This window comes from Lontra canadensis, unplaced genomic scaffold (assembly GCF_010015895.1).
Source record: "Lontra canadensis isolate GAN:19392208 unplaced genomic scaffold, GSC_riverotter_1.0 scaffold68, whole genome shotgun sequence".
Taxonomy (NCBI): domain Eukaryota; kingdom Metazoa; phylum Chordata; class Mammalia; order Carnivora; family Mustelidae; genus Lontra; species Lontra canadensis.
The window spans coordinates 699,581-717,253 of record NW_022631062.1 but is presented as its reverse complement, the minus strand read 5'-3'; the positions used below and the strand labels follow the sequence as shown (position 1 = coordinate 717,253).

Here is a 17,673-nt window from a genome sequence, read left to right as displayed (position 1 = left end):
AAGTTAATAGTAAATTTCACCATTTTACAAATAAAAACTGTATTTATCCTGCAAAACTTAAAAATTTTTTGGAGTGTATATGTGAGAGACAGTATGAAGGGGTGCGAGTGAGGGTGTGTGTGTGTGTGTGTGTGCACATACACACAAAAGAGAAAGAGATGAGAAGCTGAGAAAGAGAAGTCATCTTGAAACATGTAGTGAAACATGTAGTACTGTCTTTCTGAGAGCTCAACCTCCATTGCCATTTATCTTTAGTTCTTTCTCTGCCAAATTCTAAACCTGAGTAAGTGTTTGGTGGTGATCCACTGTGTAAGTATAGGACCTATCTACACAGCAAAATTCATATAAGAAATAAATAATGGAAAGACACAGTGAACCATACGTGAACCATTAAGGTTTCTTACAAAGGAGTGGCCAAAATGAGCATCGAGCTCTTTGGAAGAGCTGCAGAGTTCAGGCTTAAAAAGCCATTACTTGAGATTAATGTTGGTTTGCGATGAAGTTTTCACTGGTTTTCTGCAAGACGAAAGTAGTGAGGATAAGGTATTATGAGAATGTAGGCCTATAAATACCTGATCTCTTCCTCGTTTTTATGCTTTAATTATTGGAGAGGTAAAGTCTTTCAAAATGCTGTCTTGAGTAGGTGGGAAGGGCAGAGGTGTACGTGCACAAACGTGTGTTTGAAAGCTCTAGTTACCTTTCGAGTGTACCTCTTTAGTTTATTCCTATAATACCTGCACTTACCAGAGGACCGGTTTTCTGAAAACCACCTCACACTTTTGAGGGTTAAGTTGCCTGGGGGCCGTGCTTGAAAGCAGCAAATTGTTTCATTGGCCAAGCTTTCCTTTCCTTAAATGTTCAGTTGACTCTCTTTGTCTCTGTCTCTCTCCCTTTCTCCCCTCTCTCCTCCTCTCTCCCCCTCCTTCTCCCCCCTTCAGCCCTCCTCTCTGTCCTGACTTTCTTCCTGCCTCCCTCCCTCCCCACCACCATACAGACCTCCTCTCCAATCCTCTCCTCTGTCTTTTCCCCGCTCTCTCTTTCCCTGTCTATGTGTAGAGGGGCAAATGTTGAACAGGCATTTCATATGTAAGCACAGGTCCTGACAATAACAGTAATTAGTCATTTTGATATAAATGGAGATTTCTAATTTCAAAGACTTGCATCCCTAAAAGCTATCCAAAAGCAGTTCGCTTTACATTTCGTAGTAACAGGCACTGTCTCTTTTACGGTATCCCTAGTGGTAATACCAGAAGTGGTTATAATGACAGTAACAACAGTCATGGTTTGTTCGTCTTACTATGGCTAATATTTATTTTTTACCACTTGCCATACATTGTTCTAGGGAAGTTGTTCTGAGTTTCGTCTTTGGACCCTGGGGGTTGCCCAGGATTCTGCAGGAGCCCGTGAGGTCAAAACTATTTTCATAATAATGCTAAGAAGCCATTTGCCTTTTTTTTTTTTTTTTAATAATGCTGACATTTGAGCTGATTGCACAGAAACCAGAATGGGCAAACCTGCCAGCTCATCAGCCCAAATCAAGACCAGTGGTCATAGTAGTCTTCACTGCGGCCACTCTGTTTAAAGCAACAAAAAAAGAAGCCGGTTTTATTTTAGAAAGCCCCTGATGAAGCAGTAAATTTTATTAAACCTTGACCCTTTATTACATGTCCTTTGAATGTTCTGTGTGACAGAATCGGGCAGTACACATGAAACACTTCTGTGTGCTTGAATTGCCAACTGAATTAGTCACGTTCTTCGTGGCCAGCAAACTGCGCTTATTCAGCCTTCAGCATTTGGCGGAAATGTTCTTGAAAATGAAGGAGTCTAGCCTGTAAGTCCCAAGGACAGCACTGTATTGGCAGAGCAGAGAGTGGCCGGACTGGAGGGTGCTTTCCCAGGGCTCAGGTGCTCTCACGGGCCCTCCTGATGTGAAACAGTGTCCGCTCTTTCCTATCCAACTCATGTTTATAAGTTAAAGAAAATGTTTACTTTACATATGTACTTTTGAGGAACAGAGCCGAAAAACATTTTCCAGGGTTTACCTGCTATAGAATCAGTCATCGTATAGATTAGAAAAGTAGAGCCCAGATATCCAAGGTAACACAATACCAAATGCATGATTCGTGGTCTAATCTTTTATTTGATCGTGCTTTATACTTCCAAGTACTTTCGTATATACCTTTTCATCTGATCGTCACACAGCCCTGTGATTACCTAAAGCAGTTTAAAGATAAGGAAATTGAGGCTCAATGAGGCGTCTTTGCAGTTTATATTTTCCTGCCTTGTTGGCTGTTATCTCTCATGGCTTGAAATAAGGCGGAGCAAATAGGAGATAAAATCTATAAAACTTGGCATCTAACAAGATGCAAAAAAAAAAAATGAGATGAAGGAGCCAGGGAATTTTCTAAAGTTCCCACTTGGGCCCCTGGGAGGGTAGCATTAACTGAGAAAATGAAAATGGAGAAGGATTAGATTCAGTGATCCTGCAAGCCTTTTCATTGGCACTAGTATAACCTGCTTTGAAGGAGTCCTACATTGTATGTAGGCTGTACTGTTACACATTGTCCCTACATGGGAAGTTCAGGCACTCTGATTGAAGGAAAGACATGTGAAGTGCCTTAAGAAAGGCTTAGTTTACGTCCTGTAGCTGGTCATAGGAGGGAAGGAATTCCTTCTGGGCTAAGGGGAATTTTTGTGGAAGAGGAAGCATTTGAAAGAAGTCTTACATAATGGTAGAATTTGGATGTGCAGGGGTGCTTGTGACAAAACCAAGTTCACTTACAGAAAAATAAAGCAACATGTGGAAAGAGGAGTATCAAGTACCATAGCTTATGTGTAGCAGATAAGAAATTACTCTCGGAAACAGTTATTCCAATAAGTTATGGGAAATACTGACTACTACACACATGGTCAGTTTTCCATTTTGTATTTCATTTTTTTTCTTTTTTTTTAATTTCTTTTCAGCATAACAGAATTCATTGTTTTTGCACCACACCCAGTGCTCCATGCAATGCGTGCCCTCCATAATACCCACCACCTGGCTCTCCCACCCCCCACCCCTTCAAAACCCTCAGGTTGTTTTTCAGAGTCCACAGTCTCTCATGGTTCACCTTCCGCTCCAGTTTCCCTCAACTCCCTTCTCCTCTCCATCTCCCCATGTCCTCCGTGTTATTTGTTATGCTCCACAAATAAGTGAAACCATATGATAATTGACTCTCTCTGCTTGACTTATTTCACTCAGCATAATCTCTTCCAGTCCCGTCCATGTTGCTACAAAAGTTGGGGATTCATCCTTTCTGATGGAGGCATCATACTCCATAGTGTATATGGACCACATCTTCCTTATCCATTCGTCCGTTGAAGGGCATCTTGGTTCTTTCCACAGTTTGGCGACCGTGGCCATTGCTGCTATAAACATTGGGGTACAGATGGCCCTTCTTTCCGCTACATCTGTATCTTTGGGGTAAAAACCCAGTAGTGCAATTGCAGGGTCATAGGGAAGCTCTGTTTTTAATTTCTTAACTAACCTCCACACTGTTCTCCAAAGTGGCTGCACCAACTTGCATTCCCACCAACAGTGTAAGAGGGTTCCCCTTTCTCCACATCCCCTCCAACACATGTTGTCCTGTCTTGCTAATTTTGGCCATTCTAACTGGTGTAAGGTGGTATCTCAACGTGGTTTTAATTTGAATCTCCCTGATAGCTAGTGATGATGAGCATTTTTTCATGTGTCTGATAGCCATTTGTATGTCTTCATTGGAGAAGTGTCTGTTCATATCTTCTGCCCATTTTTTGACATGATCATCTGTTTTGTGTGTGTTGAATTTGAGAAGTTCTTTATAGATCCTGGATATCAACCTTTTGTCTGTAGTGTCATTTGCAAATATCTTCTCCCATTCCGTGGGTTGCCTCTTTGTTTTGTTGACTGTTTTCTTTGCTGTGCAGAAGCTTGTATTTCATTTTTTTTAAACTGACCTTGCCAGGGGCACGTGGGTGGCGCAGTCAGTTGAGCCTCTGACTCTTGGTTTTGGCTCAAGGTCGTGAGATTGAGCCCCAGGTCAGGCTCTGCACTCAGTGCAGAGTCTGCTTAGGACTCTCCCTGCCCCTTGCTCCTAAAATAAATAAATCTTTTTTTAAAAAATTAAGACGATTTTGCCAAACAGATGTCTTCTTAAGTAGAGCTTTTTTCTTTACATATAAGACTTCATATTTTTGTGGACCAGGGTAAGGATTTCCAGTTGAGGCGACACAATCTTCCTAGATGTTGGTTTATAGTTTTAGTTAGGGTCATGCAAAATATTCTACTGTGGTTTTGGCCTGCCTAGGTAGCTCACATGGTTAAGTGTCTGCCTTTGGCTCAGGTTGTGATCTCCTGGTCCTAGAATCAAGCCCCACATGGTAGGACTCCCAGCTCAGCGGGAAGTCTGCTTCTCCCTCTCCCTCTGCTCCTCCACCATGTTCATGCTTGCTCTGTCTCTCTCAAATAAACAAAAATTAAAAAAAACTTTTAAATTTATTTGACAGAGATCACAAGTAGGCAGAGAGGCAGGCAGAGAGAGAGCGCGGGGAAAACAGGCTCCCCGCCGAGCAGAGAGCCCGATGTGGGGCTCGATCCCAGGACCCTGGGATCATGACCCTGAGCCGAAGACAGAGGGTTTAACCCACTGAGCCACCCAGGAGCCCCTAAACAAATAAAAATTGAAAAAAATATTTTACTGTGGTCTTATGTTTTAATTCTACTGTGGCTTATTTAAAGGAAGCTTGCCATCCTTGGATGACTTTATTCTCCTCTCAGTTAGAAATCCCATCAGTCCTTTACATTGTATTTTCGTCTGAACTGCTTCCTTCAAGTAGCTCTCTTCTATAGCTTTGCTTTGTCTTGCCTGAATTATTCTCTCCCAGCATTGGTGTTACTATTCACAGCAGAATTTATCTGACCTGGCTGTTTATTACTGTTTTCCCCCAGATAAGCCAGATAAATATGATCCACGTGATGTTGAAAGGCTACAACAAGATGATAACTGGGTTGAAAGTTACTTAATTTGGAGACATAATATTGTTGATGAAGCACTGAAGATGCTTGATGAGAGTTTTCAGTGGAGGAAAGAAATGTGCGTCAACGGTAAGACGTTAAATTTAACCTTGACAGTATATGGTCCCTTGCATAAATGTTAGTTTTACATTTATCAAATAGTGTGTTTGCAGATATTCTTGGTAATCGTCATAAACACCAAAATACAACGTTTTATAAAAACCCACTAACCCTTTGAAAGAGCATCTTACAAATGTCTTCAACGTGGTATCATTCATAGGGAAATGCGATCACCAGGGAGCAGAATTACATTAGACTCTTTCACTCAGAGCAGAGTCCAATCTGGGCGTGCTTAGTTCAGTACCATTAAGCCATAGCCAGACTGCATCATCTCTACTTGTTTCGTCTGTTTTTCAGTAGTTGCCTTATGTCTTTCTCTCTCCCCAGAGTTGCTTGTGCTCATAGGTGCCCCCTGTAGCATTACGAAATAATTGGGGTCCCTAAAAAAGCAGGCTTATCCCCAAGGATGCCTACGGCAGCCTCTGCTTAAGTTACTGATTTCAAGACCCAAGTCTAGATTGACATTTTACCCCAAAATGGGAGTTTTCAATCTTGGAAGTGTTTGTTTTTTTTTTTTTTTAATAGTCTTCAAGTATATGAAGAACCCTTGACAGGAAAGGTTACCCATTATCTCTCTTCTAAATATTTAACAGGCGGAATCTGGCATAACTACTGGTTTTGATGAAGTACAAAGAAGGATTTCTTGACTTTGAGGGTTACAAACCCTGGAGTGAGTGAGTCTGGAGACTTCAGACAAAAAAATCAACAAATAAATCTAGAGCAGATACTCTCCCCAGTCTTCATACTTAGAGAAAGAATCCGTGAGAAGGGGAGTATTTAAGAGATAATTTGATTGGAAATATAAAAACCATAGATCATTTCAACAAACGGTGAAACATTTATTAATCAAGCAAAGAAATGTAAATCATTTAACTAGAGAATGAACTTTAAAGCTCAACAGTAGTTTTTCCTTATATGGAATTGCTAGTTTCCAGTGACACATGGCCAAGATACGGTAAAGGGGTGGTGCAGAAAGGTGTAAAGAACCTTCGAAAGTTCTCTGGGAACTACTGGTGAATGAAACAAAAGCCTTGGCATTGCTGCCTTGCTGTGTTCTCACTAGAGACTGGGCAGACCCTTGTTTTGTTCCTCCTGCTAAAGGATCTAACTTTTTTTTTTTTTGAAGTATTTTCCACTTACCCCAAGATTATAAAATGTGTTAGACTCTATTGGATATCAGTCTTTGTAGAAAAATATTTTACTAGAGAAACCGTAAGTGATTTTTAAATCAATCCTGAGGCTGTAATGTGAATATTTACTAGCACGTTATCTTGAAGTTGTCCAGTAGTGATAGTATTTGTTGAAAGTTACTATGTGAAACACAACCAAGACATGGGAATGTGTCCACATATTAATAGCTGATGTGTCATGGGAAATGGATTTTATTCTCATTTCTTTCATCCATGTCTTTAATATGTTTACTTAGTAAGAAACACCATTTTTTTATTGCCAGAGGTTCTTTCCAGATATTTCAATAAGCTTATCTTTTTTAATATCAGACCTACTATATAACATCACCTTTCCACTGTAAGTTTTCTTTTTAAAAGGCCCCCGAGTTACAACTACTCATCACATTTATCCTTTTTTAGACCTGACTGAATCCTCCATTCCCAGATGGTTATTGGAAATTGGTGGTATTTATCTCCACGGTTATGACAAAGAAGGCAACAAGTTGTGTAAGTATATTTAATTGATGTGCTGGCTTTTCAAGATTTTGAGATGCATTTATCTCAGCTGAATTAATAATAGGCAGAACCTTCTTCATATGTGCCACTCATGAAGTTTCCCACAATTGGGGACCATTAGGGCCATTTTGATGGAGTGTCAAACACTTAGTTGTATGTACTGTTTGCATTATGATAAAGTAAGCAGTGAAGGCAAATGCCGCATCCTATAACATAGCCAAAATAATGTAATTCAGAGCCATTATCTTCTTTGTAATTTAGTGATATTAAAATTCAGCACAGTATTCTCATGGAAAATCTTTTCAATTGTTGCTAAGCGTTTTTCAAGTTCAAAGTCTGTCCCTGTCCTGTCCGTGACCCCCTAACCCCGACCAGTCTTCTCCCCTTAGCTTCTTGTGAAATCTGTCATAGCAGAAGGACCAGTAACAACCACCCCTACGATTCTGATGACTACCTTGTTATTCCTCTCTCCCCTTTGTCCAGAATCCAGCTTGGTTTGTACCAAGGCTGTGACTGGGCAGGAGTGTCTGAGCCGTACTCTGAGCGCTTGCTTGCCTGCCCTCCCTCTCTGCAGCTTGTGGTCCATTCCTGTTTTAGGTGCATTCTCCTGGCATTTCCCGCTGTCACCGGCTCTCTTTCCCCGTCTTCATTTCGATCTTTGCTGTCTTTCCCCGTCCCTCACATGTGCTTTCCAGGCTTTCTTCCTTTCTTGGCTGCTTTTCCTTCCCAGCTGATACGGCCCCTTGGGTGATCTCAAGGACCTTGCCTCCCCACAGATGGTGATGACCCCACACGGTTCCCGGGGGATGTGCATCTATATACCCCGCTACCCACTTGACCGATCCCACTGGACTGATTGCTGGCCACCTTCCCCACAAAAGCCCCACTGGGCCACATCCACCACCGGCCCTCCTTCCGCGCCACCCAGCTCAGGTCCACAGCCTCTGTCCCTTCCGCACCTCCTCTCCTGCCACAGCTTCAGTGGAGCCCCTTCCCCGCTTCAGTCCTCACTTCCCCCGTTCAGACCCTAACTGCCTTCCCAGGGCATAGCCTGTTGGGTTTCCTTCTTTGCTTCTCCCATGCTCCTCTCCGTGCTGCTGCCCCCAAGAGATGTCTTAAGTAGGAAGAGCACACCTTAGCGTATGACTTGGAGTCTTTCCAGCCCAGCCCTGTCTCTTGAGCTTCTTGTCTCAGCACTGGCCACATTTTGCCCTAGCTGCCATGCGCTGCGCTTTGTGGTACTCTGCCCGCCCCGACTCGTGCCACCCTCGTGCCTCTGTCCGGGCTGCTTCTCCGCGTGGGATGTTGTCCTGGTTTTCTCAGAACCACTGGCTTGCTTTCTGGTCACGCACAGGGAACAGTACTTTTAGGTTATTACCAAATATTGTTTGTTCACCTGTATTTTCTTTTCCCTCTTACTTACTAGAGAAGTTTGCTTATTTTCCAAGGCGGGGGAGAAGACTTTCCCCCTCTACTCCTCTCTAAGTTCCCAAGTGCACACTATTTCTTATTTAAAAGAAGGAAGAGATGTTTTTATTCTGAGCAAGCAAATGAATTGTAAATGAAGAAAAATGTCAAGGGAAAGGAATGGTCTATGTGTATAATCATATTCTATTGACAGATATTTTTCTTATTTTTATCCTGTGTTCTGTTAAAAGTCTGGATCAGGGTGAAGTATCATGTAAAAGACCATAAAACCATGTTGGACAAAAAGAAGCTTATCGCATTCTGGCTGGAACGTTATGCTAAAAGAGAAAATGGGAAACCCGTAACAGTGATGTTCGACCTGTCAGAAACTGGCATAAATAGCATAGTAAGCATTTCTTTAATTCGCAAGCATTATTTATCATCACGTCCTCCCCGACCCTCCTCCCAACCAAATATTGCTGTATGTTTGAGCTGACCAAGGTCTGTTTGGGATTTGTTTTCCTTGTGTATTGTGAGTCAAGTGGGATATCAAATAGGATTGCAAAGAAAGAAATTTGCTTCGGTAGTTGGCATGGAAAACTGTGTGTTTCCTAGAAATGTTCTTCATGTGATATACAAGATGTTAGTGTGGGCCGTGGAAGCCGGCGGGGTAATGAGTAGCTGTGGTACCACTGAACTCTTCTGTTAGAACTAATATCCTGCAGCACCTAGCCCCATGCCTGGCACAGAGTAGTGGCTCAGGAAACACTCAGAGAAGTGATGCATGCTCTCTGTAGTACTGTTAGACTCATACCGTGTTTGGCAATCGTGAGATGTTCGCCTGCCTTCTGCACCTACGGCACTTGGTCATTTTGTTGGCGATTTTTGTTTGCTTGATTTGGTTAGCTTTGGAAACCGGCTTTCTTCAGGTAATTTTGTCCAGCTTAAAAAATAAGGAAAACCCAGGAGACTTTAATTTGGGCCCTCATGACCTCAGTAACTACAGACCCTTCAGCAGCGATGAGGATCCTTTGGCACACTGATTGCAGCTGTTGTCTCTTACAGTCAGACCTTAGCTACTTCTGGTGGCAGTGAAGTGGCCTTCACACACCTGCCTGGAGCAGTAATGAAACCTTTTTGCAGAGCCGCTCGGCAACGTATGTTAAGAATCTTAAGGTGTCCGTATTCATATTCTTTGGCCTGGTAACGAAGTTCTGGAAATTTCTTTTAAAGAAACAATCCCGAGTACAGAAAAAAGCATTGTGTGCCGAGCGTTTTTTTCAGAGTATCATTTAAAATAGTGAAAACTTGGAAAAAAAATTTTTAAAAAATAAGATCGGGGAAACTTAGAAAAAATGTAAATGTCAGCATGGCCAAATGGTAAATTATGGTGTATTAATTGATAGAGTATATGTAGCTATATAAAATGATGTTTATAAATAAGTTCTAGTAATACTGGAAAATACCTTTTTTTTAGATGAATAATGAGCAGCACTCGGTGTTTTATGCAAACAATGAATCATGGAACACTGCATCAAAAAAATTAAAAAATTTTAAAAATAAAAATGAATAGTGAAAAAGGGGACAGGGTTATGTGCTAGTGATACCTAGCCCCCAAAAAAGGAACTCTTAGACATCAACAACAACAACAACAAAATAACAACAACAACAACCTAGACAGAACAAGAGGTTATTTTGGGTGGTGGAAGCACACATTTTTATTTTCATCTTTATCTCTATGTATATTTTAGGAGTCCATTGCCCTGGAGCTTTTCAATCTTGTTTCCATTTCAGTGAGTTGTAAATACAGAGTAAATTGTTTTATACCCAAAGTCTAAATCAAAATACCTAGATAAATAGGTATTCCGTAAAAATCATGATTCTGTCATCCTTTGTATATGATGGTTTCTAATTATTAACCCAGAATCATAAACAAATGCTAATGTTTTTTATTGCCAGACATAGGGGCAAGGAATTGACTTGAATGGTCTGATTTTTTTTTTCAAACTACTTATATTCTGTCTCTTTATCTTTAATTTATAAATAAGGTTTATTTGCATTACTAAGTATTTAAATCATTATTGATGTTTTAAAATACTGAATCCTAATTGAGTTATTTTTATATATGACTCCCTCATGATTCACAGACGATTTAAGTTGGCTTATAAACAGTATGCAGAATTGCAAGGCAAAAAAAATTAAAAGCTGTTTGTTAGAGTTGGGCCACTAATTGGAGTCCAGTCTTTCATCTGCCTGCCTGAAAGAAATGGAATCATTTAAAATTATTTCAGTGGCCATACTTTAAAACCAGTATCTAAGGAGAACTTTATTCATTCCTGATACTTGTACTAGAGAGAAAAGTATTTCATGTGTCCCCAAAGGGAGGACATTTTACAGGATACTAAGTAGTCCTTGAAGACATCCTCACAGAATGCACAGCAATAGGTTTTGTGGAGCTTTTTCTTGTAGTACCCACTGATATATTTAAAACCAGTGGTATCCTATCAAATCCACTTGAATTAGCAGTAACTTGGGATTTGATAAGTAAGGCTATTCAGTTAAAAGATGAAAACAAGAATATTGGATGAAGACTTTTTGGGCAAAGTCTCTGAGGGCCACAAATCATATACTAAGTAACCAAGTTTTTATACATCTAGTTATGAGATATTTCTTTAACTCTTAAATTATTAAACTCAGTGCACAGTAGATATAATGATTAGTTGTAAAGGTACTATTATATGCTAGGATTTATTCCATAAAAAATACTTAAGACAGTTAAGGATGCTTACTTTCAGTTTACTGAAATTAAAGATGCTCAACTCACGTCCTAGAAATGACTTTATAGATTCATCTCTGGACAGCTCACCTTTCAGTAATTGATGGGTTTAAATTTTCATGATTATCTTTCATCCTACAGTCCTTATAAGACGGCTGATCAGGATTAGTAAATCGGCTTGAAGCCATGGAGTAACAGGGAGTGAAATGATCCGTGTGAATGAATAGTGACCCTCCTAACCTAATTTCATTTTGCTGTGTTCAGTGCGGTAGAACCAACAGATAGTTATGTTCATAAAGTTTCCCAGGAATTGAGCTCAATGAACAACACTCAGATACAAACTAAAAAATTCTTACTCTAATTCGAGGTCCCTAAATAAGAGGAAAGAGGCTAAAAGTGAAGTAGATACAGCACACCAGTATGTTCAGATTAGATGTTGTGGAAAAGATTGATAAAACATATTTTATTGTAACTGTTACAAGTTGTAGAAATCAGGTTTCAAAAGCAAGTATACCAGGATTGATGTTACATGTATTACCATTCCAAGTAGTGAGATTGGAAACTGTATATATGTTTTAGTAATTCCTTAACTATTTAACAGATTTTTAGAATTTCTCTATAGGCATTGCTCTTAGCTCCAAATTGTAATGTCATGTTACTTAAGTAGCCTGAAGTACCTCACTAGTTAGAGGTAATGGGAATGATGTTTAAGCATCTGATTTCTTTTACTTAATTTTAGGACTGATTGTTGTAAGTAGCTTAATGACTTAAAACCTTAATCCCTGGCAATATAGATAGGTATTTATATATGAGCTTATTTTTTAAAGAATTGTCTCATTTGTATTTAATAGTTTATCACCTTTAGAAATGTGCAATATAAAATTCTCTAATATAGATAGTCTTAAAGATTTAAATGTATAATCTTTGTTTTAGGACATGGACTTTGTACGCTTTATCATCAACTGCTTTAAGGTTTATTATCCTAAATACCTCTGTAAGTAACTTACTCCTTTATAAAAATACAATATATAGAAGCTATAAACAATGGCTGAGATTGCTTTATATTATTATAGACTTTAATTCATGAAGTGTTATTTTCTGATGAGCTTAAATGTGTGCATACAAGTTTAAGTGTGTTATCTTAGTAGATATAAAGGAAAATTTTCATAATCATTGTCCTTTATAGTTTTAAGAAGTTAAGTTCTAAACTGCATCGATGGCATCCTTTAACACACACACACACAAGTACATAAAAATACCTTTATTTCAAAGATTATTCCATTTTTATTCAACTCATTTAAAATAATATTTATTATATGGAACTTCTTAAGTTCTTCCATGGAAGAAACAGGAAAGCAGTATTGATAAAATACGCCATGTGATAAGCAGTACTCGTATATAAAATAAACTGTGTTACTAATTGTTATTTTAAAATTGTCATTAAGAAAACATTAGACTTGGGTGCCCAGGTAGCTCAGTGGGTTAAGCATTTGCCTTTGGCTCAGTCACGATCCCAGAGTCCTGGGATGGAGTCCCACATCAAGCTCCCTGCTCAATGGGAAGTCTGCTTCTCCCTCTCCCTCTGCCCCTCCCCCCGCACATGCACACACTCTCTCTCTCAAATAAATAAATAAAATCTTTTAAAAAATTAGACTAGCATACACTACATTGAAATCTGGCATTGAGAGCTTTTTTTTTAAGATTTTATTTATTTATTTGACAGAGACACAGCAAGAGAGGGAACACAAGCAGGAGGAGTGAGAGAGGCAGAAGCAGGCTTCCACTAAGCAGGGAGCCTGATGCAGGGCTCAATCCTAGGACTCTGGGATCATGACCTGAGCCAAAGACAGACACTTAACGACTGAGCCACCCAGGTGCCCCTTAGAGCTTATTTTTAATTGATTCTTGCATTAATTACCTGAATGAAGAACTCCTAAATCTTATGTATTCATTTTTGATTTATTGGATTTATATGACGGTTTCCCAGTGGAGAAGTCAAGATGCTGTCCCACATATAAAAAGTCATATATTTTAACTCCAGTGGACTGAAAGTGAAAAAAGCAGAAGAAAGACAACAGGGATATCAGAAAATGGAAACTCACAAGTCTGCCTAGGCACAGCCCTGGCCAATACCACAATTAGGGTCTTTTGAGACTCCTGACTTGGGTGATATTAAAGCTTAAAATCCCTAACTCCTCTTACTTTAGTATGCTTTCACATTATTCATGTGAAGTAAGGAATAGAGAGCAGGCATGATGGATCTCAAGAATCAGTGCGTTTGCTACCCCTGTGCTCTCATGTCTTCAGAGGGTGTACTCATGAACCTTTTTAGGTAAAAAGAAAATGTCTTTTGGGACATTCTGGTTGGGAAACCTGGAGGATCCGCTGTTCCTTCTGAATTCATCCTGGATCCACCATGTACCCTGATTCATTAAGTTTTATAGTACAGTCAAGTGGCCAGTAGGGAATCTCAGCCCCATATTACTAGCTTGTTCTTTTTATATACGAAATGAAAATAAAATATCCACTTGTTTATTGAAATATCTAAAAGTTTGTGAAGAGCCATTTATAACTAGTATAGATAACATTATTACCTTATAAAACATATCTAAGATTCTTTTGAGAGAACTATTAATACATTCATGGGTCTATATAAAGATGAATTAGAACCCTATTCATTCCAGTGAACTAGAGGTCATGTGACTATATCCTGCCTACATAATGCAGTTTTGCAGACGTTAAATTTGTAGAATCTTAAACTGATTATGCTTCAAAATCTATCATGAAACAACCATTATTTCATAAAACCTTACATCCACTTCTTTTTAGGCATATCCTAGATGAAGACTGAGGTCTTAAGCACCAGGCTACCTCTGTGAAGATACCTTGTTTCTTACACATACTTTAATTGTCCTACATTAATATAATCATTCTAGGAGGTTCTCTGCTCAGAGCGGAATGAAATTACATTTTGATTCATTTGAATAGAACAATGTACTGGATATCAAAACTTCCTTTGTGATTTCTGGTTCTTTCTCATAATTGTTAATAGGGCTATTGAAGTCTTCATCTAAATATGCAAATAATACTTCTGTATACTTGGGAATTATTGGCTTCCTGAGGCTTATAAAGAAAAGTATAAATTCTGTTTCTTAAAAACATAATAGTGTATTAAAGTTGGGGTGAGGGGGAAATATGCGAGTGGTTTAACAGTATAATCTCTAAAAAATTATCAAAACCAATAAATTAGACATTGAAATCATTTTTAAATTTTTTTAAATTTAAATTCAGTTAACATAGAGACATTGAAATCATTTTTAAAGTTCATGCAGCTTCAGCACTAATATGACATGCCACATCCAAAGACACGACTTACCATTTAACTGTTTTCTTTCATACCTTTCTGCAAACAGCAAAAGCAATAATTGAACAAGAGAATAGGCTATTTGCCAGAGGACAGTGATAAGGCAGTGGTCATTTCCAGAAGCTGCTCTGGGTAGGCCCCTCATCAGTGTGAGAAGTTAACTTGGTTCAAGCACCACTCACACTTCACTGAATTAGAACGGAGTCAACTAGCTCAGTTTTTAGTTAGGTTTAGATCACCAGCTTTTTCTAGACCAAGTATAAGTGTGATACTACTATATTGTACTAAATCACATTCAATGAACTTTTTTTGTCTTTCAGCAAAAATGGTGATCTTCGATATGCCTTGGATAATGAATGGTGAGTGTATTACTTATAATTTGCTAAAGCAAAATCTGATTCCTTTTTACCAATTTAGTCATATTTCTGTGGTGTTTAAAAAAATGTTTATGTTGTGCTTGGTGTGTCCTCTTAAGAGGCTGGAGCTAGAACACTCAAAGGCTGTTCCTAAGCAAACCCAGTTGACATTCTACCCCCGGTTCTGGACAGGACATGCATTAGCCTTCTCTAAAAACAGTGTCAAGGTGTTCAGCCCATTCAGGTACAACTAGAGCTGGATGCCTCAATTTGTCGCCCACAGATGGGCATGTCACAGAACTTAGGCATTGGCTAGATTTTCACAAGGGCTTCTGGTGTTGAGGAAGAAGGTGGGATGAATCTAAAATTGACTCCAAATCTCTGTAGTCACATTATCCTTCCATAAGACAGTCATACATTTTTTGGTAAAAAAAAATCATTGAAAGAGTGGAAAAACACTCTTTACCAGCTTTTAACATGATCATAAATTTAATGTTATTTTCAGAATGTACATTTTTATTTGGTGTTTGCCAGAGTCAATTGTTATATAGAAAGCAGTAGAGAAAACCGGTGAAACTAAACCTTGGTTCTTTGAAAAGTTAAATAAAATTGACAAAACTTTAGCTAAGCCGATAAAGGACAAAAAGATTCCAGTGATGAAAACCAGGAATGAAATAAGAGACATCACTGCTGACCTTACAGAAATTAAAAGGATTATAAGGAAATACTGTAAACGCTTGTATGCCAAGAACTTAGATGATATAGATGAAATGGACAACTTCCTAGAAAGACAACATACAGAAATAATTCAAGAAAAATCTGAATAGAAATATAACAAAAGACCTTGAATTAGTAATCAAAAAACTTCCCACAAAGAAAAGTACAGGCCTAAATGACTTCATCAGTAAATTCTAGTAAACATATAAAGAAGAATCAACACCAAACCTTGGCAAACTTCCAAAAGACAGAAGAGGGACCACTCCCCAACTCATCTCATGAGGCAAGTATATTCTAGTAACAGCACAGAAAAAGAAAACTAGAGACCATTATTCCTTACGAATACAGGTGGACCAACCCCCAGTAAAGTACTAACTGAGCCTAGCAGCATATAAAAAGGATTATACACCACGACCAAGCAGGATTTATCTCAGGGATGCAAAGTTGGTTCAGCATATGAAAATCAACCCATGTTATTGAGCGTATTCATAGACTAGAGGAAAGCAAGCACGTGATCATCTCAGACATGAGAAAAGCATTTGACAAAACCTAGTACATTTCCATGATAAAAGCACTCAAGAAACTAGGAATAAAAGGTGTAAAGAGTTGTGATATCTTCAGAGTTAGGGAGAGCACATTTGTCCACGCAAGACTACTCTCACTTCTGACACCACCTGTAAGTTCAAGGGGTTCCCCAAATCACCCTCAAGTCCACTAGAATTACTCAGACCTCACTGAAAGCTGTTAATACTCACAGTTATGGTTTACTACAGGAAAAGGATTCAGATTTGAATCAGCCCAGGGAAGAAAAACAGGATGGAATGCAGGGAAGTACCAAATGTGGAACACATTAGTTTCCCAGCATTGCCAACCGGGGAAGCTCACCCAGACCCGCAGTTCAGAGTTTGTATTAGGGCCCACTACATAGACCTGACTGATTAATCACATGCTTGAGGTCAGTCTCCATTCACTCCAGAGCTCTACTCATACTGTGTGACCAAAGTCCCCACCCTAAATCCTACTGTTTCAGTGTGACCCGAGGCCCTCAGGGAAACAAGGACACTCCTGTCAGGCCTGAAGATGACCTTCCAAAAGCGGAGGGCAAAGGGCAGACCTCTCTTTGGGTAGAGTTAATTCTTGAATATATAGAAGAGAACTTTCTCAGCCTGATAAAGGGCATTTATATAAAACTTGCATCTGTGGAAACTCAGAGCTAACATCATACATAGCAATGAAAGAAGGAATGATTTCCCCCCCTAAGATCAGGAACAAGACAGAGTAGTCTGCTCTCACCACTTACATTACCAGGGCACTTAGGCAAGAAAGTGAAATAAAAGGCATCCATGTTGGAAAAGAAGTAATGCTTTTTATATTTGCAGGTGACACAGTCTTGTATATGGACAATTTTAAGGAATACACACACCAAAAAAAATCCCTATTAGAAGAACTAGTAAGTTCAGCAAGATGGCATGGTACAAATCAATATACAGACTCAACTGTATTTCTATACATTAGCAATGAATAATCCAAAAATGAAATTAGGGAAAAAAATCCATCTATAATAGCATCACGAAGAATAAAATACTTAGATTACTAAGTAATCTAATTTAGTAAAATACTAAAAATTAATAAAAGAAGTTCAAGACTCATACATTGAAAGCTACAAAATACCATTGAAGGAAATTCAAGACCTCGGTAATCAGACATCTCTTGTTCATGGACTGGAAGACGAAATATGGTTAAGATGGCAGTACTTCCTGAATTGATCTACCAATTCACTGCAGTCCCTGTCAAAATCCCAGCTGCCCCCCCGCCTTTTTTTTTTTTTTTTTACAGAAATTGACAAGCTTGTTAAGTGCACATGGATGTGCAGGAGACCAAGAGTAGTAAAGATAGTCTTGAAAAAGAACAATGAAATTAAAGAACTGACACTTCTTAGTTTCAAAATTCAGTACAAAGCTACAGTAATTAAGATGTGGTATAGACATAAGGATAAACATATAGATCAGTAAAATAGTGTTGGGAATCCAGAAATGAACCCTAATATTTATGAATAATTGCTTTTTTTGACAATAGTACCAAGACATTTCACTGGAGACAGCACAGTCTTTTTTCAGTTTTTATTTTAATCAGGCAGTGCTCATCATGACAAGTGCGTACCTTAATCCCCATCACCTATTTTTTGTTTGTTTGTTTGTTCGTTTTTGTTTTATTTC

At 38.8% G+C, this 17,673-nt stretch overlaps 1 protein-coding gene across 2 annotated transcripts in view; it reads left to right on the top strand.

Annotated features, from left to right (window-relative positions):
• Positions 1–17,673, top strand: part of MOSPD2 (motile sperm domain containing 2) — a 59,409-nt gene that overhangs the window by 14,320 nt on the left and 27,416 nt on the right. For both annotated transcript variants that reach the window (XM_032880153.1, XM_032880152.1), the window contains exons 3-7: positions 4,967–5,122; positions 6,742–6,828; positions 8,496–8,650; positions 11,954–12,014; positions 14,705–14,743. In XM_032880153.1, coding sequence (XP_032736044.1) covers positions 4,967–5,122; positions 6,742–6,828; positions 8,496–8,650; positions 11,954–12,014; positions 14,705–14,743 — 498 coding nt within the window. The remainder of the gene's footprint in view (positions 1–4,966; positions 5,123–6,741; positions 6,829–8,495; positions 8,651–11,953; positions 12,015–14,704; positions 14,744–17,673) is intronic.